The sequence below is a fragment of the Halichoerus grypus genome, chromosome 4 (assembly GCF_964656455.1).
Source record: "Halichoerus grypus chromosome 4, mHalGry1.hap1.1, whole genome shotgun sequence".
NCBI classification, from domain to species: Eukaryota; Metazoa; Chordata; class Mammalia; order Carnivora; family Phocidae; genus Halichoerus; species Halichoerus grypus.
This window is the reverse complement of record NC_135715.1, coordinates 165,447,065-165,474,284: the sequence shown is the minus strand read 5'-3', so window position 1 is coordinate 165,474,284 and position 27,220 is coordinate 165,447,065. Positions and strand designations below refer to the sequence as shown.

Sequence of the window (27,220 nt, the reverse complement as noted above, 5' to 3'; positions counted from 1 at the left end):
TCAGAGAACAGACATGAAGGAGACCAGCAGGCCCAGCACCACAGCAGTAGGTGTCACCTTTCCAGCACCATTTGAGTCCCAGTATTTCTCATAGACATCATCCAGGACCGAGAGCACGGCCTCCATGGTCTCCTCGCAGGTGGCCTGAATCTGCGCGGCTGGCAGAACAAATCCATATGTACCATTGTCCCTCAGCTCAAACGTGTATGAGAAGGGAATACCAATGTCCCGAGCCCAGTCTCTTGAAGACCCTGATGTGGTATCTACAAACAAAAGCATGAAGGCAGAGGTAGAAATTATACTGTGAAAGGACAGGTTTCTATGGCTATTTCAGGGAATAAAGGTTCAATGCAGCAACATTAGTGAACTTTTTCATATTAAGGATTCTCCCTCTCATTGATATGACACCCTGTGGGGCAGGAAGTACGTCTCGTTTAGCCTGTCTCCCCTCGCCACCTCCCAGAATACCTAGCATTATGCTTGGCATATAGCAGAAGTTTGGGTAAAGTTTCTCCGCTGAATCAAAGACTAGACAACCTATTATTACAAGGCAAGTGAACTGACATATAAAGGAACAGAAGTAAAATGAGCAACAAGGAAAATATTATGCAAATATTATCCAGGTGGTCCTCAGGTGGGTGGAGGAGGTTGTGGCTGGGGATGGGGAAAAGCTGCGCACTGTCCTTTTAACTAAATTCTTTTCTGTGTTAGATCCTTTCTCGAGGCCCCACCTGCTTTGCTTTCTCAGACTGATAGGTCCTCTGAGAACTGAATCAACTGACCAAGGGTCACTGGAAAACGTCCTTCCTGTTAACTCCTGTACCTTCTCACTTGCCAGCTCTTTTTAACTGAAGCCAGAGGGAGTTCTGGTCTGAGCCAGTGTATTAATTTTTTTTCTTTTAGCTCACACTTTATCCCTAGAGAGCATAATTCTGTATTTGTACAGACTCCCTTTTATCCTTGGTCATTTTGATTTGTACAACTTCCTGTTGAACCCAGGAGCTCTTCCGTCCCTCTCCTGCCTACCCCACTCCCCAAAGTCCACTGGCTTCTTTTGTGCCTTAGATACTATTGAAGAGGCAAAAAAAGCTACTTACATAAAATATCTGCACTCGATCCAACTCTATAATTGGTTCCATGCTTTTTTTTCAATGCATTTGCTGCCTTCTGTCCAACTTGGATCTGTAGGTGGGAAATGCAGAGACAGATATCTGGTGTTAAAAATAAATCCAACAATCCAGAGGGTTGGGTATTTTGTCCAAATCCATCTCCAGAGTTCCAGACCATCTTTCTAACTTCCCATTGGACCTCTATACCTAGGTAGCCTTCTGGTACTTCAGACTCAACACACTCACACCCAATTTCATCATTCCCCCACTAATAAAGCTGTTCTGGTTTCCATATTTCTGACTTATCTGCTCCCCCAAACACACATAAAATCCTGCAGTCACCTTTGACTCTCCTTCTTTCAAATGGTTACCAAGTTGCATTTCCAGCACCATCACCCTATTTTAGTCTCATTACCTCTGAAATGGACTATTGTCATCTTTTAGTAAGTTTCTCTTCCTCTCACCAATCCTTATCCCAGTTGATCTCCTCTGGATTCCAGGTGAACTTCGGTAGAATAGAACTATGATCATGATCCTGCTGAAAAGCCTTATTCTTAATTGCCCACTGAATTAATCACAAGCTTCTCAGTTTCACATTTGAGATCCTTTACGATGTGGCCCTAGCCCACCTTTCCCACACCATATTCTTTACATCCTACCCTAGATGATAGTCACTCTCAAGTTTTCCCACTGTTCCCCAGACATGCCCATTTCTTCAGACTCTCTACCTTTTCTCTGGATATTCCATCCACCTGGCATGCCTTACCTCTTTTCTCTGCCTGTTGAAATTCTACCCAACCTCAAAAGACTTTTTCAAATGCTGACTCTTCCATGGGACCTTTCCTCATCACCCCAACTAAATCCTCTCTCTCCCCACTTCCCCCCCACCACGTGGCCCTTTGTTCATACTTCTCTTATAATTCCCTTCTTATTTTTCCTTATAGGTATTTGATACTTATCTCTTATAGGCTTATAGGATTTCAGAGCTAGAGGCTACACCCCTCCCCACACCTACCACCATGTCACCTGACTACACTGGAAATCTCTCAGAACTGAATGATTTCTAATGTCTCAGCCTTGCTCTCTGCAAACCTTTTCCTGAGATCAGAGCCACTAATACTGAGAGATCCAAGTGTATTGGCTATGTTTATTAACCTTCTGATAAATTTCTTCACATACCCTTTCAACAGTCCTTCAGAAGTCTTCTCTAAGTTTTCCCCACCCCAGACTCCCTAATACCTCCCCTTAGATTTTACACAAACACCACCAAAATCCCCTTGACCACTCCCTGCCTGGACTGTGATCCACCTTTGCTTTCTTTACCCCTTAGGGCAGCCTGACTGCTTTTGCAGGTGCATCAGCTCCTCTGACTTCTGACTAGTGATGAGTCTAACTTTAAACCTTCTTGGTCCTGCATTGTCCTTCATTGTCCAGCTGAATCCTGGGGTACGACAGCGCGGTGCGTGGGCAGAGTAGGGATAGGCATGGTGAAGTTCAAAAGGAAGAGTAGAAAAGGGAGTAAGTGGTGGTAGGTCATATACAGCGGCTGTGAGCAGCATTCTTAGGGCACTTGGGACTTTCTGTGTGTGGCAAAGATAAAAGAAAAAACATTCAACTGAACATATGTTCAAGAGCTTTGCCTCCTCTTTACTCACTACTGAGAATTCTGTCTTGGGCCGGTCACCTTCTCTCTCTTCCTAAAAAAAGGATTCTAAGTCTGGGCTCATTGTCCAGAATGACATGATTGGTAAGAAGGGCTTGAGAAGTGCATGAAATAAAGCTGGTTTGAATCATTTACACTGCAAAGAGGTACAAGAGCTGTTTTTGTAGATAGAAGAGAAAATAAGAAGGAGAAGAGAGTCAGAAAGAAGATTTCTGGAGAGATAAATTCTGCTAACGAAATAAAAATGAAGGGTGCAGAGAAAGGATCAGGGTAGTTGTTATCTGTGAGTGAAATGAAGAGCATGAGGCGGGGAGGGGGAAAGAGTTGCTATGATTTACCAGCTACACTCCCTTTTGAAGTTCTTTCAAAGTCTGGTAGAGACATGAATTGCCTTTAATTATTTTTAATTCCCATATGTTTCTGCATTTCTCTGAATGAAACTCCATGCTAACTGGTCCACGTGGGACCTTAACTTTTATTTGGGTTATATGCATCAGCTCCAGGCTACATTTTCCTTCCAAATGACTCTTGCATTTTTTTCTTGTCTGCAGTTCACCCCAGACAACCATTTCTTTTTTCTGATTGCCAGCCTTTTCTTATTTTATCCTATGTAATTCCTTTCCCTCACATCCTGTGGGGTGGAAACAGTCTTCCTGCTTTCTTCTTCTTACTATGGGGAAGTTGATAGGAGTAGGAAGTATTAGGTATATGAGAAGTATACAGTTGTGACCCTAGGTTGTAGACTTGGTTCTTTCCCAGAAGATGAAATAAAATCCGAAGACTCTGACTTCTATCCTTAAGGGTGGACCTCCTGATTATTCTTCCCTCTCCTTTTGACAATATACCACATGGCCATAGGGAGCCAATTTCTCTGCTGACCTTCTTCTCAGCCCAAAGGAACGTTAGTCAAAACAGTAAAAATCCCCTTGCCAGTAGTACATAATTTACATTTCTAAAGACCTCAAGCCTCCTTAATAACTCCCAGAGAGTTTCCTATAGGCATATATTCACAGGGAGGCACATAAAAAGGTTGATGGAGGCCCTGGCATGTGTGTGGGAGGAAAGAGCTTGGGATAGGAGCTAGAAGTTGATATGGGAAGAGTTCAAATGGAAAGAATGTCAGCATTTAAAACATTAGAATTTTTATAGCTATTCTAATTTCCAGAGCAATTTAGAACAGGGCTATATATAGTTATGTTTCCCCTACATAGTGATTGCCAAGTTGTCTATCATGCAGTATAATATTTATCATGATTTCTACAAATTTTTGGTTTTGTAAATATATAGAGATTAATTACTAGTCTCTGGTAGTTGTAAATAGTACCAAAAATGGAGATCTCCTTCAACAGTTGGCTTGATTCTGTGTCTTTGTGCACTCTATCAAAGCTTACTCATAAGAACCTAAAACAACTGCTAGCTAGCTTCAATGAGGTTGACACAGGTGGCAAAATTTTCACAGTCTTTTTATTGACAAGTCTTGGAGATGAATGTTTATGCTAACTCTTCAGCACCTGAGACTGTAAGAGATACAGAATGGAAGTGCCCTTTCTCAATTCGATGTGCCCATTTCTGCATATGGTACTAAAGGGTTCTCGGTAATTCCCACCTAACCCTAACCTTCCAGCCGTGGTGACGTCAGTGCCATAGGTCTCTCCTGCCATTTTGCCTCCTCTAGTCTGTGGCAAGAGGGCTCTAACCAGAGAACCAACAGCACAAGACCCTCTCACCTTTGAATACAAACTTTGCAAAATGGTCATATAGTATCTGTTTTCCTGAGCCAAGAAGGGAACAGAATTCCCTAAAAAAAAAAAAGCAGGGGTTACAGTCTGCTTTTTTCTGCTGGTGGAAGGCCTGGTCCATTAAAGATCTATAGTGGCCTGCCTTTGGTGGTTCATTCGTGTTTGTCACAGATCCCTTTGAGCAGAAAGTAGACATCTACAACAAATACCACAGGAACTGGGAGATAAAACAAGTTCTGGGCTTCTCAACTGAAATCTCTGTTTCTGCAGTTTCCTTTACTGAAGAAATGAAATTTCTAGAGCTCAGGAATAGGAGGAAATAGGGCACAGTGATCTGGTCATCAAAGTTAAAAGGAGCTCCTAGAAGTCGCATGCCCTTTCCGAGCAGAGAGGCAGTATGAGGAGGCTGAATGAATGTAGCCTCTGGAGTCTGAAGACATGAGTTCTAACCTGGGCTCTACCAATCACTGTCTATTGTTAACTCAAGGTCTCAATATCCACATCTTCAAAGTGAGCTTATTATATTGTCATCTGGTCAGATGAGATAATGGTCCTAAAATCCCTTTGTAAATTGCAAAGTGCTAAGCAAATGTTAGTTATTGTCACATCTTGCAAAATGATCACATAGTACAAATGTCCAAAAACACTGTGAGAAAGATGTTGAAGTACTACTGGATATTCTTGGTTGTTGGGGGAAGGGCTTCCTTCAGCAAAGATCAGTAATGGTTTTTCTTTTTATGCCCAGACATGTGTTCTCCGGGTCATGCTCCAGTGGGAGAGGGACAGGACAGGTAAGAGAACCATTGGGTTCCCAAGCCTCTGTGACCTCAAGACCAGAGTGAGCTTAGCCTCCATCCATCCCAGCATTTATTGATAATGAGGGGTTTGTTCTAAAAAATAAAAAAGATGAGCAGAGACTAACAAGTGTTGATGAGCACGTGGGGGTAATTGGAACCCTGTGCACTGTTAGTCGGAATAGAAAATGGAGCAACCACTATGGAAAACAGTATGATTGTTCCTCCAAGAATTAAAAACAGAACTGTCATATGATTCTTCAATTCTACTTCTGGTTATATACCCCCAAAGTTGGAAGTGGGATCTCAAAGAGATCTTTGTATACCTATGTTCTTAGAAGCATTATCTGCAGTAGCCCAAAGGTGGACACAATTCAAATACGCACTGACAGATGAATGGATAAAGAAAATGTGATACATACATATGATGGTATATTATTAAGCCATAAAAAGGAAGGAAATTCTGACATGATACAACATAGATAAACCTTGAGGACATTATGCTAAATGAAATAAGCTGGTCACAAAAAGATACTGTATGATTCCACTTGTACGAGGCATCCAGAGCAGTCAAACTCACAGAAAATGAAAGTAGAAGGGTGGTCTACAGAAGCAACAGGGACCGGGAGTTGTTTTTAATGGGTACAGAGTGTCCACTGTGCAAGACAAAAGAGTTTTGATCAGTTGCACAATAATGTGAACATATGTAACACTACTGAACTGTCCACTTAAAAATGGTGAAGATGGTAAATTTTAGGTTTTGCGAATTTTGCCGTGACTAAACGTAGGAAAAAATAATGTTTTTTTAAGATAACAAATATTACAACAGTTCTAAATGTGCCCTCCCTTTGATTTGTGTCCGCTGTCCTCAGGTGCATGAAAGGGCAAAAAGACCGGTCCTATTCAGCAGTTGTGCCTGGTGCTTGAGTAAGCACAGCTTCAGAGGACCCGGATGTAGTAAAGGGCACCTTCCCTGCACCGGCTTGGACTTCGCTGGCACTTCTCCTTACACATATCCCTAAGCAAATACTAGAAGCAGAGTATAGAAGAAAATAAAGCCTTGCGTTTAGCAGAGAAGAGAGCAGATATTATTTAGCCATGTTATTTTAGATATGCCATATTCCACTAACTGCTGGCAAGTTCTTTAAAGCACGGTTCAAAAGCTATAATTGCTGAACGGAGCTTCAAGAGAATTTACAGAAATGAAAGCACATTCCTGCAGATTATTAACATAATCGTCTCATTTATATTATAGACGAATACCTAAGATGTCTCCCAACTTGACACTTTACGAAACAGGTAGTTAATTAATGTAGGTAAAGCAGCATTTAACCTGAAGCCTTCCCAGCAGGCGTCTGGCAAGGTGTAAAAAGCAGAAGAAAGAAAATAAGGAAGAGCAGAGAGAACAAAAGCAGGGCTGGAGCCAAAATCTTGAAAATGGAAACCAGAGAAAGGAAAGCCAGGGTCCCACGGGGGCTTTTGTAAAGGCTCTGGTGCTATGGTCTTACCAGTTCCTCATGGTTACTGGACTTATTTTTAGTGTAGCCATAAGGCGTGAGAATGAGCTGCCCGTACGAGTGCATGGTCAGGAAGCACACAATGCTCTCCTTCTTGCTCTCTACAAAGCTGGAAACAGCCTTAGTCTCCGGCTCCGATGCTGGTCCTGTCCCACAGAATGTTAAATCGTGGCAGTCTTTAGAGGCACCAATACCTGGAACATACAGAAAACCACGAAGAAGTCAACATGATACCAGTTTAGAATGGACTGAGGGCAAGGAGTCACCCTTGCTCAGGGCAACCTGTGGGTGGAATTGGGGCTTGCCCTGGCTTGTCTAAGTTAGTTCGGGTTAAATTAGTGAGCGAGGGTAGTCATTCAAGGAGGAACTCAGAAAGGCAGGAGGGCTGACATTCAGATTTAGAGACAACCTCCATGCTTCCATGGCCCACAAAGGAAGACGCAAAACGAAATGGCATTTTCAGTCATCTTTTACTTAAACCTGTGGCGGGCCCTGAAATAGATGTTTGGGAACCAGTTCTTGGGTTCCTAGGTCAGGCTAAGTCTCTCTCACTGTCTTACTGGCTTCCATCTCAGTAGAGCTATTTTGCAAGGACACAGTAGTCTGTTCTCCTCAGTGATGATAATGAGGACCAGCAGCTGAGCACCTTGTACCCACTGGACATGGTGGTTAGCCCCTCCTCTGTGGCAACTCATCAAAACAACTACCTACTGATTGGATGGTAGCACTACGGCCCACATTTTAAATAAGAGAAACCTAAAGCAGAAAGATGAAGCGATTTTTCCAAGACCACACAGCCACTGAGTCTGAATTTTAACCCTTGCCATCTGGTTTTTAACCAGATTGCTCTTAACCATTTCTACCTCTTTATTTGCTTCTGATTCACTGGGCATGTTGAGATTCAGAAACATGAACATGCCTTAAGGAGAAGGAAATGTTTGCCTTATTTACTTCTGCCTTCCCACTATAAAAATAATCTGCAAGGATAATTCTCTGATTTTTTTCTTTTCTTTATGAAAATTCATATATTTAAAAATAAAGTGATAGATTTCAAACATATTCACTTTGATTTAGGTCTTCTTTGCCCTCATTTAGCCAATCCCACTTGAAAAGAGTCCTGCACTTGAGTGTTGCTGGTTCTTCCTGTATAGATAATGTCATCCCTTAGGGTGAAAACACTGGTCAAGAAGTCCAGAGAGCTGTGCAAAATTAGATGTTTATTTTTGAAAGTTTTATCTCTAGTAATTCATCTCCATCCTAGCTTCTCTTTTCCATTCTTTGCTCATCAAGTCATCAACTAAACGTGTACTTACTACACCAGGCCACATTGAAATTTCGATTGAGATCTGTCCCAAAACATGTGCCATTATTATGGGACGAACGGGATTTCCTCCAAAGCCGATCCTGTAACAGAGGAACATAGAAAAGCTGCTGTTCTAGGGTCTCATAAATCACAGTGTTGGGGATGAGTGGGTGGCCCTGGAACATAAAAAATAGTCCCTAGGATTGTCTGGGAAAATTTGCCTTTAATATAACAAAGCTTGTACCTATAATTTTTAGTCTCACAGATGGGCCAGCAACACCCAATAACAGGAACATCTGTCCAATCCAAGCGTACCTACATGTACACTATCAAATTGGAGGGAGTATGGCTTTTTCCTCATGAGCAGATTAGCAGTGCCTGGTGGACGTGATCTGCTTAATCAGGGAAAACTTCAGAGAGTCATTTTTTATGTCCGAGTGATACAGGATGAAAGGTAAATAGCTTGGCAGATGGAAAAAGGCTGTTCCAGGTGTATCAGTGATGGTCTCTGCACATTTCTGGAAGCAGAAGACTGATGAGTGGAGATGAGCATAAAGACAAGTTTCTCCAGACAAGCTTGGAGGGAAGAATTTGATTTATACCCAGGCTGAAAGGCTGCTGCAGGAAAAGGGGTCCCAGGAACCACTTTTGGGGGAGCAAAGGGGAAAAGGGAGGAATGGATATTCTCTAGAAATGGGTTCTTGTTTGTGGAGTGATCCACTTTCAAAACATTTTAAAGAGGAAGTTTTCTTTTTTTTCTTTAAGATTTTTTTTTGTTTATTTATTTGAGAGAGAGAGCACACGAACAAGAGTGGGGGAGGTACAGAGGGAGAGGGAGAAACAGGCAACCCGCTGAGCAGGGAGCCTGATGTGCGGGACTCGATCCCAGGACTCTGGGATCATGACCTGGGCTGAAGGCAGATGCTTAAACCACTGAGCCACCCAGTTGCCCTAAGAGGAAGTTTTCCATTAACTAAAAACTTTATGAGATGTTTGCCCCCTGTGTGAATGATCACAGTGGAAAATGAAAGTTGGGTTAGAATTTATACATCATTTGTGCCCCTCATGCTTCAAAACTGGGTGGTTACAAGGTAGTATATGAATTTTATACCAATCAGACAGGCAGTCCACAAACTTGAAGGAGGTGGACTTGGAGAAAAGTTAAATCTGGGAATATGTCAAAAACAAACAAACAAACAAACATAAAAACATGTACTGGATTTCAACTCTAACAAGGCCCCCACTTTCTCCATCCTAAACTTGATGTAGATTGTTGGCTTAACAATACTGAGTTGATTTTTATCCCAAATGGGGTTTCTTTCTCTACATGGCCCCAAAACATTTCTGTCACTACAATGACTAAGGTCAGAAAAATGAACCTGAGTCAAGATCTAGTTCATGGATTCATCCCAGAACCACAGTCGATGTACTCACAGTTGTCCAAGTATAGATATAACCATCTATGTTAAGAACAGGAAGCACGTAGAAGTCCAGGTTTCTAAGGAACCTTCCTATCCTTGGGTTATCTTTATAGTTTTGTAGAATCTGAAAATTTAAGAGAGAAACATTTGAAATGCTCCCAGGAAGAGATCTTTTTTCAATTTTCTAACAATTTCAACATAATTATAAGAGATGATTGCACATGGAACCTCTACTCTCCTGCCCTCCAACCCTGCCTCAGTTGTCCTATTTGTTATGGTAGTGATTCTCAAGATTTATTTTCCATCAGAATCACCTGGAGGGCTTGTTAAAATACGACTGCCTGGCTCTCCTCCCCCACCCCACCCCCTTCCCTTAATTCACTAGGTCTAAGGTGGTGAGGTGAAGCCCCAGAATTTGCATTTCTCACAAGTTCCCAGTTATGTTGATGCTATTGGTCTAGGAACCACACTTGGAGAACTGCTCCTTGTGGGCTTCTTTCTGTTGTGGTTTCTGAAAAGACTGACACAAAGATTATCTTATAGGGTATAGCTAATACGTAACAATTCACTGAGCTAAGGTATTTTCCACATGCTAAATCTCTTCATCTGCACTATAGATCCCCTAAAGAGGCCATTCCAAGCTCCTTCTGCTGGTGAAAAACTAGGGGTCCTGGTGTTAGAAAATTTGCTCAAGACTCTCTGAAAAAGGCAGCACCAGGCTTTACTCATCTCCGACTTCCGCGATGTATTGTCTTCTTCACTTAGCTATGTGGTTTACCTTCCAGTACAAATTATTGTGGAGATCATAATACCTAACTCAGTTTTCAGTGAAGCTACTTATAAATTCCATTTCCCTTGGGGTGAAGGAGTAACTCAGTAGAGAGCTGCATTGCCTACCTGAGAAAGAAGCAAGCTTTCTAAACAGCTAAGATGTGACAGGTATTTTGTTGGGCAATTAACCATTATAAGAAAGCTAAAAACACTTACTTCTTTCACAAACCATTGGCAAAAAGCTGGGGCAATCCATTCCCTGGCATGAATTCCACAGTCCATCCAGATGATCTTCTTGGGGTTATTGGATGGTTGGCTGATCTGATTACCAAACAATTGCTTATAATCATAAGCTGCTATGCAAAGTTACCAGGTTTTTTATTCCCCTACAGGTCCCTTTCTTCCTCCACTCTGTGATTCCAAGCATGAGGCAGGGATGATGGGAGAGACACCCACCACTATCCACTTCTGGTCAACCCAGTCTTCTTTCCTTTCTCCCTGTGCCATTCTTGTGCCTCAGTCTAGCCTCACTCCAGCAAGAAAGGTCCCCTCCTCTTTCAGAGGGGTGGGCCAGGTAGGAATTAACCTGGCAAGTGTGGATTCTCTTTGATGGAGAAGAGGTCGTGAACACTACCAAGTTTGTCACAGTCACGTCTGCTTTGAATGTAAATGGCCTAGACTCGAGCTGTTCATTGAAAGCCATTGGGAGCTGGGCTGATGAAGGCTCTACCTCTTTATCAGTGAGAAATTTACAAATTGGGATAAAGACAAGACTGGATCCATCATATTCAAGAAGCTTTTTCCCTAGAGCCTCACCCATTTTCCTAATCCAGCCAGCATATTTCCTAATCCACCTTTTATCTTCATTCCCTCTTATAATTACCCTTTTTATGAGTACATGTATTTGATTATATATTTTTCTTTATTGCTTCCTTATTATATACCAATTCTACTCTTTAAAAGAGCCCCAGGCAGAGGATATCTAGATATCTTTTTTGGCTGACTCAGCTCTGAATTTGACGGCCTATCCAAAATCAGGTAGGTAGGCGCCCCATGCTTAACATATTAGCCAATCATTCACTCAGCTCCTGGATAAATTCAATTTCAGAGCCAATAGATTTTTTTGTAGTTCTAGATAACTCTCAAATTTGGGAATGTGCTTTGTAAATTAACATGTCCACAATAAGTGGTAAGAGGGCAATGAACTAAGTAATTAAGGTAATTTCCAGCCTTTTCACTCACCTTCAAATAATACATGGGCCGGATCTCATAGGTCATTCCTAGGAAATGCTGTGTCACCACTCCTGTGTACTTCTCACTTATCTGGATCATCCACTGATAGATCTGAAACAGCCAGGGAGGACTGTGGATATCAATAAGAAAATCGTTTGCTTGCCTCTAATTAAGATAACTGCTTCTCTCATTAAGATACTGAACTCTGGACTATTCACTCTACATTATGACTGTGTGCTAAACAAACTACAAGACTAAACCAATGAACTATGCTGACCCCCTCCCATTTTCTGTAAAGATCGACTCTGCCACCCAATCTTAGAACACCTATTGAACTTTACAAATAGGTTATTGAGCATTAGTAGATTCAATAATCCACTGATAACACTTCAGAAACATCGTATCCTTCAAATGGCCACACACCTCTAGACTTCCATGTGGTACCCAATCATGCCAGCAGTTTCAGGTCAGGCTGACTTGGGGGGATCCTTTTGGATCCCAACAATATCCTTTGCTAATGCCTACGGATCCAAGATTAGAGAAGAGTTGGATATGCCCTTCACAGAACATGCCAATAGAAGTTTCTAAATCAATCCCAAAGTAACATTTTGATTCATCTGAGGAGATCTGAATGGATGTTGAATTAATTAAAAGTCTTACACCATGCTTGGAAAGGAAGGGTCTTATACCTTCACCTGTAAGTCAATAATGTGGGGTTCTGTAATGGTGAATGGACTGAGGGAATTCATAAACATAGGCTATATTAAGATAGCCATCAACACATGACAGGATAGTCCCACACTCGGTTTCTGTATAGTTGAAATATCTCTACAATAAGAGTTATGGTAAATAACCATAATTAATTTGGGATAATAAATATTTTATTTGAAAATCTTAGCATCTCAATTGACATTCTTCTTAACAGATAAAGTGCATTATTATAACAGTAATGATCTGTCAGTGGAGTATTTTCAATTCAGTTCTGTCAAATGAAGAGAACGACAACTCCTCACATGGGTATTGTGCATGCTTCTTGATGGGCTGGGTCAGATGAAGGTGTCGTGAGCCCTGGGAAGGCTACAAAGAAGAGCGCAACAGCAGCAATTATTTATCTATTGTTTAATCAGAAGTAGTGTAGTGTATTCCATTTACTCTCACAGAAAAGCTGCAAGATCAGTACTGATTTCCTGTTTCACAGGTGAGGAAACCAAAGACCAAAGAGGTTAAGTGTCTTGGTCAAGGTCACAGAGCAAGTGGTCAAGCCAGGTGTGATCTATCTCCTATACCAGAGCATAAGCTTTCTATGGGCCTTCCTAGACCTTGTTCAAATTTTTAGAATCTTTAGTACTTGGGGGTGATTGTTACAAAAGAATGTATAAATTCATTCTTGCATTCTTTAAAAAAAATTCTGGAAAATATTAATATACTCCCAAATGCTGAGAGAATAAATGGTAAAACCTTTTTGAAAGGACACTTGTGTATTTATATAAAAATTTAGATATGCTTATCCTTTAACCCAAAGACTCTATGTTTAGAAATTTATACCTCAAAAAAAGCTTTGCATAAAGTCACACACACATACCTCACAAATATGCATATATAGTAGCTAATTTTTTACTGTATCCAGTTTCAAAAATAACCAAACTCATCTTAGTAGTGATACGAGTATTTCTTTAAAAGAAATTTTCCCCTCTTAAGAACTACTGCCTGCATCCTTCACATCCGACAAGAAATGCCACATTTTCAGCTAAATGTGATTGAATCACAAGGCTTCTCCACTGCATGTCCCACAGCCATATACACATTGTCCTTGCCCTGTTTAAACTGGCTAATCAGGGGCCCCTGGGTAGCTCAGTTGTTAAGCATCTGCCTTCAGCTCAGGTCATGATCCCAGAGTCCTGGGATCGAGGCCCGCATCGGGCTCTCTGCTCCGCGGGAAGCCTGCTTCTCCCTCTCCAACTCCCCCTGCTTGTGTTCCCTCTCTTACTGTATCTCTCTGTGTCAAATAAATAAATAAAATCTTTAAAAAAATAATAAACTGGCTAACCACCTGACAAACAAGAACAAGGGTTAATTTTAGTCCACGTTCACAGGAGTAAAACTGGCTAGAGGGTTCTTTTCCCTGTTGATTTGCCTTTTTATTTAATATGATAGGATTTATAGCTTTGATGGTGGTGATCAAAAAATGATTTTCTGCAATCCCTTGAACTCAGTGCACAGGCAAATCTCTACCTCATATTTTGAGACATTCTAGCCTATGCATTTTAACAGTGAACCAACCCTCGCCCATCCTAAAGTAGGCGTGGCCACCACCAAACTCCATGTGTCCTTGCTCACCTCTTCCATCGGGTGATATTTGGTATAGGAATAGGTGTCCAGGCTCTTCCATGGGCTCACTGTCTCTCCCACAACCTCTCGTCTGGGTTGTGCTAGGGATCTGCAGAAGAAAGTCAGACTCAAAGCAATGAAGAAACTGAGGATTGGAAAGCTGATAAAAAAGGTGGTAGAAAGCACTGTGAACAGGATTCGGAGGAGAAAAGTCAGTGTTAGAGTCTTCTCACTGTGACTTACTGACTGTGAGATCTGGGGCAAAAATTGAGTCCCTCCAAACTGTAGTTTCTTCATCAATAGAGTGAGGTGAGGACAGCCATTCCAATCTTGCAGGGAAGCTGGGTAATTCAGTAAGATGTTGTGGGTAAACATACTTTTAAATTTGTAAAAGAAATAATAGCTAAGATTTATTGAACTGAAATGTATTACAAGACACTCAAGCAATTTAAATCTCATTTACTTCTCTTGAAAACTCTGAGATAGGTACTCTTACTATCCGCATTTCAGAGATGAAGAAATCGAGTCACAGGGAAAGTGTTATTGGGATTGACAATAACTGACAATGGACAGCCTGATTGAAGAGCCTGTGATATTTTTTAAATTATTTTTAAAAACATTGTTGAAAAACATTATTGAACATTATACCCTGTAGGTCCATTCATGTTGTTGCAAATGGCAAGATCTCATTCTTTTCTATGGCTGAGTAATATTCTATATATAGAGAGAGAATATTCATATATATATATAATGTGTGTGTGTGTGTGTATATATATATATATACACACACACATATATATATAATGTTCCCCCCTACACACATCCTCTTCCGCTATTAATAATCCCACACCACAATGGAACATTTGTTAGATTCAATGAACCTACATTGACAGACACATCTTTATTTCCCAAAGTCCATTGTTTACGTTAGGGTTCACTCTTCGTGTTGCACATTCTATGGGTTTAAACAAATATATAATGATATGCATCTACCATTGTAGTATCATAGAGCACAGTCTCACTGTCCTAAAAATCCTCTGTGCGCTGCCTGTTCATCCCTGCCCCGCCCCCCCAACCACTGGCAACCACTGATATTTTTATTGTCTCCATTGTTTTGCCCTTTCCAGAATGTCATGTACCTGGAATCATACAGTGTGTAGCCTTTCAGATTGGCTTCTTTCCTTAGTAACATGCATTTAACTTCTCTCCATGTCTTTTCATGGCTTAATAGCTCATTTCTTTTTAGAGTTGTATAATATTTCATTATCTGGAAGTACCACAATTTATTTATCCATTCACTTACTAAAGGGCATCTTTCTTAATTGTTTAATTGGCAATTATAAATAAAGATACTACAAACATCTTTGTGCAGGGGTTTGTGTGGGCATAAGTTGCCAGTTCATTTGGGTAGATACCAAGAAACATGATTACTGGATCATGTAGTAAGAGTATGTTTAGTTTTGTAAGAAACTACCTTCCAAGAAACTGTCTTCCAAAGTGGCTGGACCATTCTGTATTCCTACCAGCAATGTAAGAGGGTTCCTGTTGCTTCACTTCCTTACCAGCATTTGGTGTTGTCACTGTTCTGATTTTGGGCCATTCTAACAGTGTGTAGTGGTGTCTCATTGTTTTCACTTGCAGTTTCCTAATAACATATGATGTTGAACATCTTTTTGCAGGCATACTTGACCCTTGGTATGCCTTTGTTGGTGAGCTGTATGTCCTGGCGGTTTGCCCATTTTAGACTCAAGTTGTTCATTTTCTTATTATTGAATTTTAAGAGTTCTTTGTTTATTTTAAACAACAGTCCTTCATCAGATATATCTTTTGCAAATATCTTCTCCCAGTTTTTGGCTTGTCTTCTCATTCTCTTGACATCGTCTTTTGCACAGCAGAAGTTTTTAATTTTAATAAAATCCAAGCTATTAATTATTTCTTTCATTGATTGTGTTTGTGGTGTTGTATTTAAAAAGTCATTGCCATATCCAAGGTCATCTAGGTTTTCTCCTATATTATCTTCTAGGAGTTTTTTAGTTTTGCATTTTACATTTAGGTCTATAATCCAATTTGAGTTAATTTCTATGAAGGGTATAAGGTCTGTGTCTAGATTCACTTTTTTTTTTTTTTGGCATGTGGATGTCCAGTTGTTCCTGCACCATTTGTTGAAAACTCTAATTTGCTCTATAGTGTTATCTTTGTTCTTTCATCAAAAATCAATTAATTATATTCATGTGGGTCTATTTCTGGGCATTCTATTCTGTTCCATTGATCTATTTGTCTCTTCTTTCATCAGTACCACATTGTCTTGATTACTGTAGCTTTATAAGTCTTAAAGTCAGGTGGTGTCAGTCCTACAACTTTGTTCTTCTTCAATATTATGTTGGCTATTCTGAGTCATTTGCCTTTACATATAAATTTCAGAACCAGTTTGTCAGTATCCACAAAATAACTTGCTGGGATTCTGATTTGGGATTGCATTGAATCTATAGATCAAGTTGGGAAGAATTGACCTTTTGACAATATTGGGTCTTCCTATATATTTATATGGAACATCTCTCCATTTATTTAGTTCTCCTTTGATGTCTTTCATTAGAGTTTTATAGCTTTTCTCATATAGATCTTGTACATATTTTCTTAGATTTATACCCAAGTATTTTATTTTGGGGGGTGATAATATAAATAGTAATATGTTTTTAATGGAAAATTTCTCTTGCTCATTGCTAGTATATAGAAGAGCAGTTGACTTTTGTACATTAACCTTGTGTCCTACAACTTTGGTATAATTACTTATTAATTCCAGGAGGTTTTTTTGGTCAATTCTTTCAGATTTTCTACATAGATGGTCATGTCTTCAGTGAACATAGACAGTTTTATCTCTTCCTTCCCAATCTGTATACCTTCTATCTCCATTATTTGTCTGATGGTATTAGCTAAAACTTCCAGGGCAATGTTCAAAAGCAGTTGTGAGAGTGGACATCCTTGCCTTGTTTCTGATCTTAGCAGGAATGTTTCTAGTTTTTCACCATTAAGTATGATGTTAACTGTAGATATTTTGTGGTTACTCTTTATGATGTTGGGCAAGTTCCCCTCTATTCCTAATTTACTGAGTTTTTATCACAAATGGGTGTTGGTGTTTGTCAAATGCTTTTGCTGTATCCACTGATCCTGTATCATGTGATTTTTTATTTTTTGCCTATTGTTGTGATGGATTACATGAGTTGATTATCAAATATGAAATACAGTTACTGGATTGACTAAATTTCAATTTTTTAACCTGGTTCATTTAGCACATATACCACAATTACCCACTGTAATAGAAATCAATTTCCCTACACAATTCTATGACTTTAAACTTGGAACTACATTTATTATTTTTAATTGTTACTAATATTTATAAGAATAGCTAATATTAATAAGAATTGTTATTCTCAATTTAATAAGTTCTTTACCCTCAAAACTGTAAATGTTTTATTACACTGTTGAATGAATTTTACCTTATTTACTTTGTTCAAATGAAAATCTCATGAGATAGGATTGTCTAAATAATCAGTTAAAATAATGAAAATGAATTTTAGAAGGAGATTAAAAGAAGCAAATGTAATTAAAATTATAATAGTTGAGGAGCAATATGTTTCTCCATGTTATTCAGGGTTTTGTTTCTAATAGTTATCATTCATTTGATTTTTTTCTTAAATAAGCAAGAGTGCTTCATTCAGAGTGAGCAATTCTAATATAAAATATATGTACTGGTGGAAGCAATATATTGAGGCTGGTTGACAAAACATACTATCATTTTATAAAGCAAATATGTACAACCATTGGTGTGTTTAAATTAATAAAAATTCAATCAGGAGCACAGTTCATGTCTTTATTAAATAATCAGGAAATATATGTATATTATTTTTTTTGGGGGGGTAGTGGGATTAAAGTTGGGGTTTCTTTTCCCATGTGTTATGTTAATATTTTATTTTATTTTTTTTTTAATTTTTTTATTGTTATGTTAATCCCCATACATTACATCATTAGTTTTAGATATAGTGTTCCATGATTCATTGTTTGTGCATAACACCCAGTGCTCCATGCAGAACGTGCCCTCCTCAATACCCATCACCAGGCTAACCCATCCTCCCACCCCCCTCCCCTCTAGAACCCTCAGTTTGTTTTTCAGAGTCCATCGTCTCTCATCGTTCTTCATGGAAATATATGTATATTATTACCAGTTAACCTTTACTGAGCACTGTATGCTAGGCACTGACAAAAGCATTTATATGATCATCTTATTTAACCCAATCAACAACCCAAGGGGTTGGTACTCTTGTTACTGTATACAAAATCAGTAATAGATAATAGTAGTAGAAAAGTAGATTTCTTTCTTACAGACCTTAAAATATACTTAAGGGAATAGACATAAATACATGAAAAGCAAAATAACTCAGCCATTAAATAATAAGGCATGAAGTCTGATAATAAAATTGCCTGATTGACTACCAATTAAATGGTACACTAAGTGTATTGAAGACAAGGGATAGAGAATTCCTAACTCAAGCATAGTCAGTGATAACAACCAGTGTTGTCCTAGTAATTACGCATGCCAGCACTGTTCAAAGAACTTGATATATACACACTTACTTAACCCTGACAAAAATCTTTAAGGTAAATTATTCCAGGTTGTTATTTTGTTCTGAAGATTTTGTTACATAGGTTAAATTATGCTTTTATTATACCCTAGAGAATCAGCATAAAATACTTATTAGCCCATTTAAAAAATTGTCTCGCTCTGATTTGGACTACGAAGAAAGAAAATAAGTATCAGCATTATAGAGTCACTAGAAAACAATTTCAGTGCTTTTTCAGAAAGGAGAGAGCAGAAGAAATAAAGCAACTGAGAAGGATATCTTTTCAGCCCTCCCTTCATCCTTCCCCACACTGGCTATCCTGCCTGTCCAGTCCTGCCCAGAAATGAGATAATCAGAGATGGTGATGTTCAGAGCAACCTTGTTCCATCCTTCATACAGTTCAGCAAATGTTTGGGTCTTTATTTATCATAGTTATCTACTCAGTGGGGTAGGAAAGTGAGTACACACAAAGCGGGGCTGGTCCCAGTGAATTCCTGTTTCAGTTGGGTTGGTATTCCCTGGCAATTCCACAATATAGAATGGAAGAAATTAAAGGTAACTGGATACCACCAAGAACCAACATTTGGTTTTCCGCCAGCTAATGTCTGTCAAATGTGTGAGTGCCTTGCCTCCTAAGCCCGGCTTTGAATGACTAGGTCCACGAAATATGCCAAAAAAACCCACAAAAAACTGTATGGGATCTGAGTGAAAACTTCTGCTATTAAAATTGCTTATCATTTTTACATGAGATTAAACACAATACTTAAACTCCAGAAACCCAAATACTTAGTTCAAGCAATGTTTAAACCATATACTTAGAAAAGGCAATTCCTTGTTTCTAGGCAATTTCTTGGGTAATGCATAATGCATGCAAAGAGGGAGGAAAAGCTGGCTAATCCCCCAAATTATCACCAGTCTCATCTCACCAATCAAATGAAAAGATTATTGTACTTTGTGTATTCTTTTTGAATAGGAATTCATAAAATGTTTAACAGAGAAAATGATCTTTTGGGGTACATTATGAATAAATACTATAAATCTAAGATTGTCTGGTGAAATTTTGACTGGAATGTATAAAGAGGCAAGAATCTAATGAATACTGAGGCAAATTTTGTATTTTCAATACTTAGTAAGGATACAGTTATATGAATATTTCATGACGGTAATGTATTTTCAAACTTTTTTTTTCTTCTTACAAAATTAGCATACACTTATCGTGGAAAATATAGAAAGTACAGAGAGGCGAAAAACAGAAAAGAGAAGGAAGGGATAATCTTTAATAATCCCACCTCCCTGAGTTCATTCTTGGTATTTTGGCATATTTCTCATCAATCTTTTATCTGTGCATATTTTTTTCTTAAACACAGTGCAGATTATATCTACATATAATTTTGTATTCACTCCTTTGTATTGCATAATATTCTACCAGAAGCATTTCCTCAAACCAATGAAAACTTTTTATAAACATTATTTTTAATGACTGCATAATATCTGACAGTAGGTGTATATTACATAACATCGTTTATTTAAATATTGTCATCTATGCTGGATATTAAATCTATTTCCCCTTTTGGTTTTTTGCTATTGTAAATAATTCTGGAGTTAATGACTTTTTGCCTAAATCTTTGTGCTCATTTCTGATTATTTCCTTGAGCTACATTCCAGGAAGAAGAATTAGTAGATCAAGGAGGATGAGTATTTTCAAGGCATTTGGTTCATACTGCTAAATCCCAAATGATTCTACAGATTTACACTTTTATTGGGAGTGTGCAGTATATATGAGTCCACCTCCCTAACTACTCAAAAGGAAGGTTACAAAGCTTATAATCTTTGTTAATCATAGATTTTCTAGACTATTATTACATCTTATGTAATGAATAGAGTATAAAAAATGGCAGGTAACCTATGTTTTGCATTGGTAAGAGCCATACAAAAGTGAACATTATTTTCTATTAGTAAATAATAATGAAGATGCAAACAGCCACTAAGGACCAGGACTAGAAGATTTAAAATGTTTTCCTCAAGTGCAGTCAGAACCTGCACTTGAGTTATCCAATGGAAGCCAGCCTAAGTCCTACTGCCTGAGCCACATCATTTCCATAATTTAACCTGGGTTTGAAAAATATTTTTTTCAAATCTTCACTAAAGAATATTTACAAAATGAATAATTGAAGGAGGGGGGGAATCACCAACCAAAGATAACAATGACCATTTTGGTACATATTTTTTCTTTTATTTTTCTAAGTATTTTATTACATTTCCTATCCTGCATCTTGCTTTTAGCATAAAACATGCCTTTTCTCATGCTATTAAAATTTTTTTGTAATCATTATTCTAATGGATAAATAATACTCTATTGTCATATATCACATATCAACATTTATATAACTTAATGTGGGACATTTAGGTTATTTCCAAATATTATGATATTTTATATAATATTTATGTTATAAATAAAGCTACATCTCATTGCATAAAACTCTTTCCATACTTAGTTTATTTTCTCAAAATAAGTTTCCAGAGGCAGGGATCAATGTGTAAGTTTCATTCAAACAATGTGTGAGTTTTAAGGCTCTTGATATTTTTAAGCAAGGTGATTCTTTTTCCCAATCAAAGCTCTGTGATATATGTCTTTGTCTCTAATTTATGAATGAAGAATATCAGAAAGATCAATGCAGTATCTATATGAAACTAAGTAAACTGATGGAAAACATGAGATGGCAATGTCCAGGCAGGTTTTGGTGCTGTGGAGATTGTGGGCTCTCTTTATATATCTGAAATCAGACTGTCTATGAAGCTAAAAGATAAGCTGAGATTGCACCATTCATCCAGGGCAAAAATCAGAGTGAATTTCCCTGTTCTGGGAGAGTGAGTTTGTTGCAAGATTCTTTTAACCATGAAGCAAAAGAAAAAATACTATCTATAACCACACATGCTTGATGAGATATGCCAAATGAGCAGGATGAACCATGTGTGAACAAAGGAAAACTTACACTTTATATGAAAATTATACCACACACACACACAGAATTTAATATATATTATATATTTAAAGAAGTTATAATTCATTATGAATAAGAAAGAACACAAACATAAGCAAATAATAAGAGTGGACAACTTATAAACTATTAAAATGAGTAATAATCAAGACAAAACACTTAAATTTATTAGAAATCAACAAAATGCAAAGTAAGTCAACTGGGTATTTTCACATGTAAACTGATGCCATTTTTCTAGAGGGCAATTTGGCAATGCAAAGCAAGATTCTCACATTTTTCTCAGCTTCTACCCAGGAATTCCACTTCTTCTAACTTACATTAAGAAAATAATCAAAGATTTGCAAAAAAATGTCATGTGGCTGAATGCTCACCACGGCATTATTTGTAAAAATGACAACATAGAAATCAACCATATGCCCCATAGGGTAGCAATGATGGAATATTATTTTTGTTTTTGTTTTAAATGTATTATGAATGTCATAGGAAAATTTCTATAATACAATTTAATTGAAAATTTCTGGCAACAGTACTGAATACATAATTACCTACCTATCTATCCAAAAATACTAAGAGTAACTATATCTTGGTGAAATTTTAAAGACTTTAAACATTTTTTTCAAAAATTAGAATAATCTGATTTACCAATTGTGAAACTGTAAATGAAGAATATAGAATTTTCATTATAATTTCCTTTTTTCAATCACAAAACAAGACATATCTATTGGTATTTATCATATTTTGTGCTGGAAAATGAAGATATTTATTCATTTATGTTGAATGATAAAACTTTATTTTTCTCATCTCATGGTGGTGTGTATGGGTAGGAAGAGGGGAGAATCCAGCTACACTAATCTTGAAAAAAGCTTTCCATTTAGACAGTCTAAGTCAAGATAGTTAGCCAGTCTTCCAACTTCACACTCACCCATCATATCCCAGCCCCTCAGGAACCAGGATCCCCAAGAGGTAAAGGGTCCCAAGCAGAGGCTTCATTCTTCGGCAGAGAGAACTAGAAAATCCTAGGCTTCTCCTGTAGGTCAATGGATCAAGCATCTCTGAGAATGCATGAAGGCGGAGGCTCTTACAATCAAGATAAGCCAGTTAATGGATGTCTCAGCAGAATTGTAAGTGAGCAGGTGTTTTATTAACTCTGTCATGTCCTCAAATAGCTTTTTTCTTATATAGTAGAAAACACTACCATTTGATTTTTCATTTCTCCTTGAAAACCAAATTTATACAAGCTCTTGGCCTCAAGAGATCCAGAAAGAAGTTTCTTCCCAATGTGAAGTACTCATTTCTAGGAATCCCCATCACCTGTACTTACTTAAGAGCTAATTATTCCTGCTGTTCCTTCCACACAGTTTTCTGGGCATAATGGGTTGTGTGTCTTCTGCCCTGGGTATGGTAGGCACGGTTATTATTAGGATTTCCACTCCCCTCTTAAAGCTGTATTTTAGATCAAATACCTTCTCTTGTTCTGAGAGATCACACCACCAGCTTCTTAAACAAATCCAGGTCTCTCCAAATCTGAGCAGTGAAAACATTTTAAACCCTTTCTCAAGTGGATATTCTCACACAGCCCTCTCACATACAGGACTATGTCAGATACCCCACCATGTTTTCAGACAAACCCAGATATGCCTGAATCTCAAACATGACCACTAAAAAGTAAAAGCTCAAGTTAAGATCATTGCTAAAAGTCTAATTGAGCAAGGCAAGCTTTAGTGCAGCGAAGTAGATTTAAACAGGGTCCTTAGCATTTGGGGGCCCAGTCTAAATCCTTTGTTCTGTATTCATTCATTCATTCATTCACTCACTCACTCATTCATTCTACAAAAATGTAACAAGTACCCACTATATGCCAGGGATTAGTACAAAGATGAAAACATACCAAGATGAATGAGGCAGACCATGTCTCTGCTTTATGGAACTCAAAATAGAGTTGGGAGAACAATAAACAAGTGTACAAAAAAAAACCCCACAATTTCAAGTAAAGGAAATCAAATTAAGGGATGGGGGTGATCATGGGCCAAGACTATATTGAGATGGAGAGGCCTGTCCTGATTTATTTAAGATGATTTTTGAGTTAAGTTCTAAATGATATGGCTCATGAAAAAGGTTGTAGGAAAAGCGTGCTAGGTAAAGGGAGGAGCATATATAGGGGTCCCAGGGAAGAAATGAACTTGGTCCCATTGAGGAAATGGAAGAAAGCCAGTGTTTGAGTGAAGTGGGATTGAAATAGTGATGGAAGATGAGGTCAAGGTGATAGGCAAGGAGGCAGACCTTGTAGAGACCATGGGCCATAGTATGGACTTTGAATATTATTCTAAGAAATCACTGAAAAGGTTTTGGTTTTATATCTTAAATAATTTGTCTGGCTGCTGCAACAGACAGAATAGAAACAGAAAAACCAGAATTCCAAGGGAGCGATGATGGGGCCTCAGGGTAGTCAGTCATAGTGATATGGTCCAACATGGCCACATGGGGAATTTATTTTAGAAGCAAATTTGCTTATGGAATAACTGTGAAGTGTGAAGGAATTAGGAAACTCAAGAACAATTCCTAGACTTTGAGGCCACGAAATGGGGTGAATAGTGGTGACTTTTTATGAGATGAGGAAAATTGAGGGAGGACAAGATTTGAGGACAGGAAAACTCAAGAATTGTATTTGACTCCGATAAGTTTGAGATGCTTATTAGCTATCCAGGGGATTTCCAAGTGGTTAGCAACTATGGCAGGCTGGAGCTGAGGGAAGCTGGTGTGAGGTGCACAAATTTGTGACTCCAGCTTATAAGAGATAGTGTTTGAAGCCACATGAGGAGCTCATGTAGGGTGTGAACATAGATAGAGAAGGCAAGAACAAAGACTGAGCCTTGGGCTGGTCTAACATTTAGAGGTCTTGGTAGAAGAGAGGAATCCAGCAACGGAAATTGAGAAAGAACAGCCAGTGAAGTAGGTGGAAAACTGCGAGACTGTTGTGTCCTAGAAGCCAAGTGAGAAAAGCATTTTAAGAAAGTGGGAGTTACCAGCTGGGCCAAATGTTGTTCAGAAATGGAGTCAGATGAGGACTGAGAACTAGCAATCTTATATAGCAGGATAGAGGTTCCTGGAGACCTTGAAAAGAGCAATTTCAGTCAACATGTGGTAGAGACAAAAGCCTGACTGGAGTTGATTAAAGAAGGAAAGCCAAGTGAGAAAGTGGAGGCAGTGAGTATAGAAAACTCCATTGGCATAGAACATGGCTCTCACCATAATAGCAACTTCATCGTTAGGATCTTCCATCGTCCCTTTGGGATATTGTTGATTCAGAAATCTTGAATTTGAATTTTGTTGATGTTCAGAATGAGAGGTAAAATGCAACACCACAACACTCTTCCCCTCACCCATGTGAGGGTCAGAACAGTCACTTCAGTCATCCTAACTCTGAAGCAAAGGTTTTAATGGGGCTGTGAGCTCCACAGAGGGAGAATGGAACCAAGGAGTTGAAGGTGTTTTTTTTTTCCATTCTCCTACTATTTGGAATTGGACCAAGATGGACTCAGGGCAGAAAGATGCATGGTTATCCAAATAAAAAGCAAGATTTTTTTTTTAAGGAAACATTTAAATTTTTATTCTTGATCCTCTGTGACTTGCCCAGAGTTTCATCTGAGATGGAAACGGCATGTCTGTGCCCACAAAGGACTCGTCCTGCAGCTCGGGTGGGGGCGGGGGTCGCGGTCAGCAGGCGCCGAGGTTCCCACTGTCCACCTTCACAAAGACTCACATGCTCTTCCCCGAAGGGGGGCGCTTCCTCGGGTGCTCCAGGAGGCCCAGGGCCAGCAGCCAAGGCATGGCGCAAGGCCTGCCGTCCCTGCTGTTCTAACCGTGCGTGGTCCGGGGTGACCGTGGAAGAGCTGGGCCTCTTCCCTCAGGCCTGCGTCCAGGGCACGTCCGTGGTTCCGTTGTTTCTCGTACTGTCTCATCTGCCGGGATGCTGACGGAGCTCCGATGTCCTCGGAAGGACATTGGCCCCTTTTCAGGAAGGCCCACGGAGTCTCTCCAGAAGCACCAGCTTTGTCTTCAGGTTGACGTCAAGGGGAGGCAGTGTGGTCAGGTTCAGACTCACCCCGGGGGTGCCCGCGATGCCGGCCAGGACCCGGTGTGTGTCCCTGTAGAGGGCCAGGTGCGCAGGGGCGGCCTCCACGAGGAGGTGCTTGTAAGCCAGCATATGCCCCTACCCGGGCCGCACATCCTCCCTCTTCTCGTACCTCCAGGCACCGTTGACCTCCAAAAACCGAGACACGCCTGTCTGTGCGGCAGCGACGTCGATGTGCAGAACGACATCTGTCCTGGGGGACACCAACTCATGCAGTTTCCTCATGGCCACACCGCCAGGATAGTTGAAGTGGGACACGTACAGGGCTGTGGTCGAGTGTGTGGCATTCACCACGAGGTGTCCTATCACGAGGAGGGACCCCACTTTATACAGCCAGGACTTCTTATAATTGTTCAGCAGGCAGGCGCAGCCCCTGGCGGCCACGATGTTGAGCACGGGGAAGGTGTAGATGACGAACCGCAGCTCCTTGTGCGGGAGCAGCGAGCACAGGGCCACGAAGCCCAGCGAGGGCGGCAGCAGCACCAGGGCCCTCCTGTGACGGCGCCCAGGGGCACGAAGAGCAGGCTGCAGCCCAGGCCGCGGGGCAGGGCCGAGTAGAAATACCACAGCAGCGGGGAGGTTCCCCAGTTGGAACTTTTGTTCAGGATGGTGTTGTACCAAAGCACCTTTCCCTCCGGCCACACAAGACATCGCCAAAAATAGGAGTCCATGGCGACTGTCAGTCCTAAGCAGAGGGCCCCGGCCGGCACGGCGCAGCGCAGGGCCTTTGCCACGGAGAGCCTCCGGGTGCAGAGCGGTGTCGGCAGCACCAGGCCCAGGAACAGGCTCAGCTCGGCCCTGAGCACGAGGATGGTGAAGGCCGAGAGCCAGCTGAAGCGGGCCTACTTCAGCTGCAGCCAGGCCGTGAAGGCCAGCAGCACCACGGGCAAGGCCAGCACGTTGGGGAGCGTCCGCGTGCAGTAGAACATCAGGTGGAACTGCGTGGCTGTCACCCAGCAGGACATGGTGGCCACTGTGGCCCCAAACTGCCGCCTCACTTCTTTTTGTAAAGTCCAGAGTCTGAAGATGACGCTGAGTCCAAGGACAGCCCTGACTACTCGCTGAGAATAAAACTTGGATGCTTCTAGCAGGGACAGCACATAGACCGCAGGGCTGGAGAGCACTGCCAAGGCCAGGGGCCCGAGGAACGTCCTGGGGACCACTCCGGGGAACTCGAGATAGATAGGCTTCCCCCTCCAACAGATATATAATTCCATGCTGTTATTCTGAAGCAAAAGGACATAAATAAAAATTAAAAATACATGAAAATGTGCAAATGGTACATACAAATTGTTAGTAGAAACCTGCAAATAATTCTTAAAGTATGTTGTGAGGACATTTGGCATTGCTACACAGGGTTTTCCTAACAGTCACTGATAATTGGATTTTCCTCAATCCCCATGTCCAATTGCACTGCAATATGTGGTTTCCTGCCAATTCACTGGCCAAAGATTATCTTTCTGCAAACTTACGGAAGGAAAGCAGTAACCTAGAGCACCCAGGGCCAATGAACTGGAACCATGGACTCCTCACTAACAAGGATGAATTATTATCACATCTTTCCTGGTGATTAGATTATTCCTTATCGTTGTGTT

At 40.0% G+C, this 27,220-nt stretch overlaps 1 protein-coding gene and 1 pseudogene across 1 annotated transcript; both read right to left on the bottom strand.

The window, feature by feature from the left end:
- CPO (carboxypeptidase O) lies at window positions 1–22,483 on the bottom strand. Its single transcript, XM_036107957.2, has 9 exons — window positions 22,416–22,483; window positions 13,888–13,987; window positions 11,560–11,661; window positions 10,534–10,638; window positions 9,560–9,670; window positions 8,136–8,226; window positions 6,814–7,016; window positions 1,098–1,182; window positions 1–263 (listed from the first exon to the last, which is right to left on the bottom strand). Exons 1-9 carry the CDS (start codon window positions 22,481–22,483, stop codon window positions 1–3), a joined length of 1,128 nt encoding a protein of 375 aa, XP_035963850.2.
- Window positions 22,484–25,329: 2,846 nt separating this feature from the next.
- Window positions 25,330–26,842, bottom strand: LOC118545635 (dol-P-Man:Man(7)GlcNAc(2)-PP-Dol alpha-1,6-mannosyltransferase pseudogene; annotated as a pseudogene).
- Window positions 26,843–27,220: the final 378 nt, after the last annotated feature.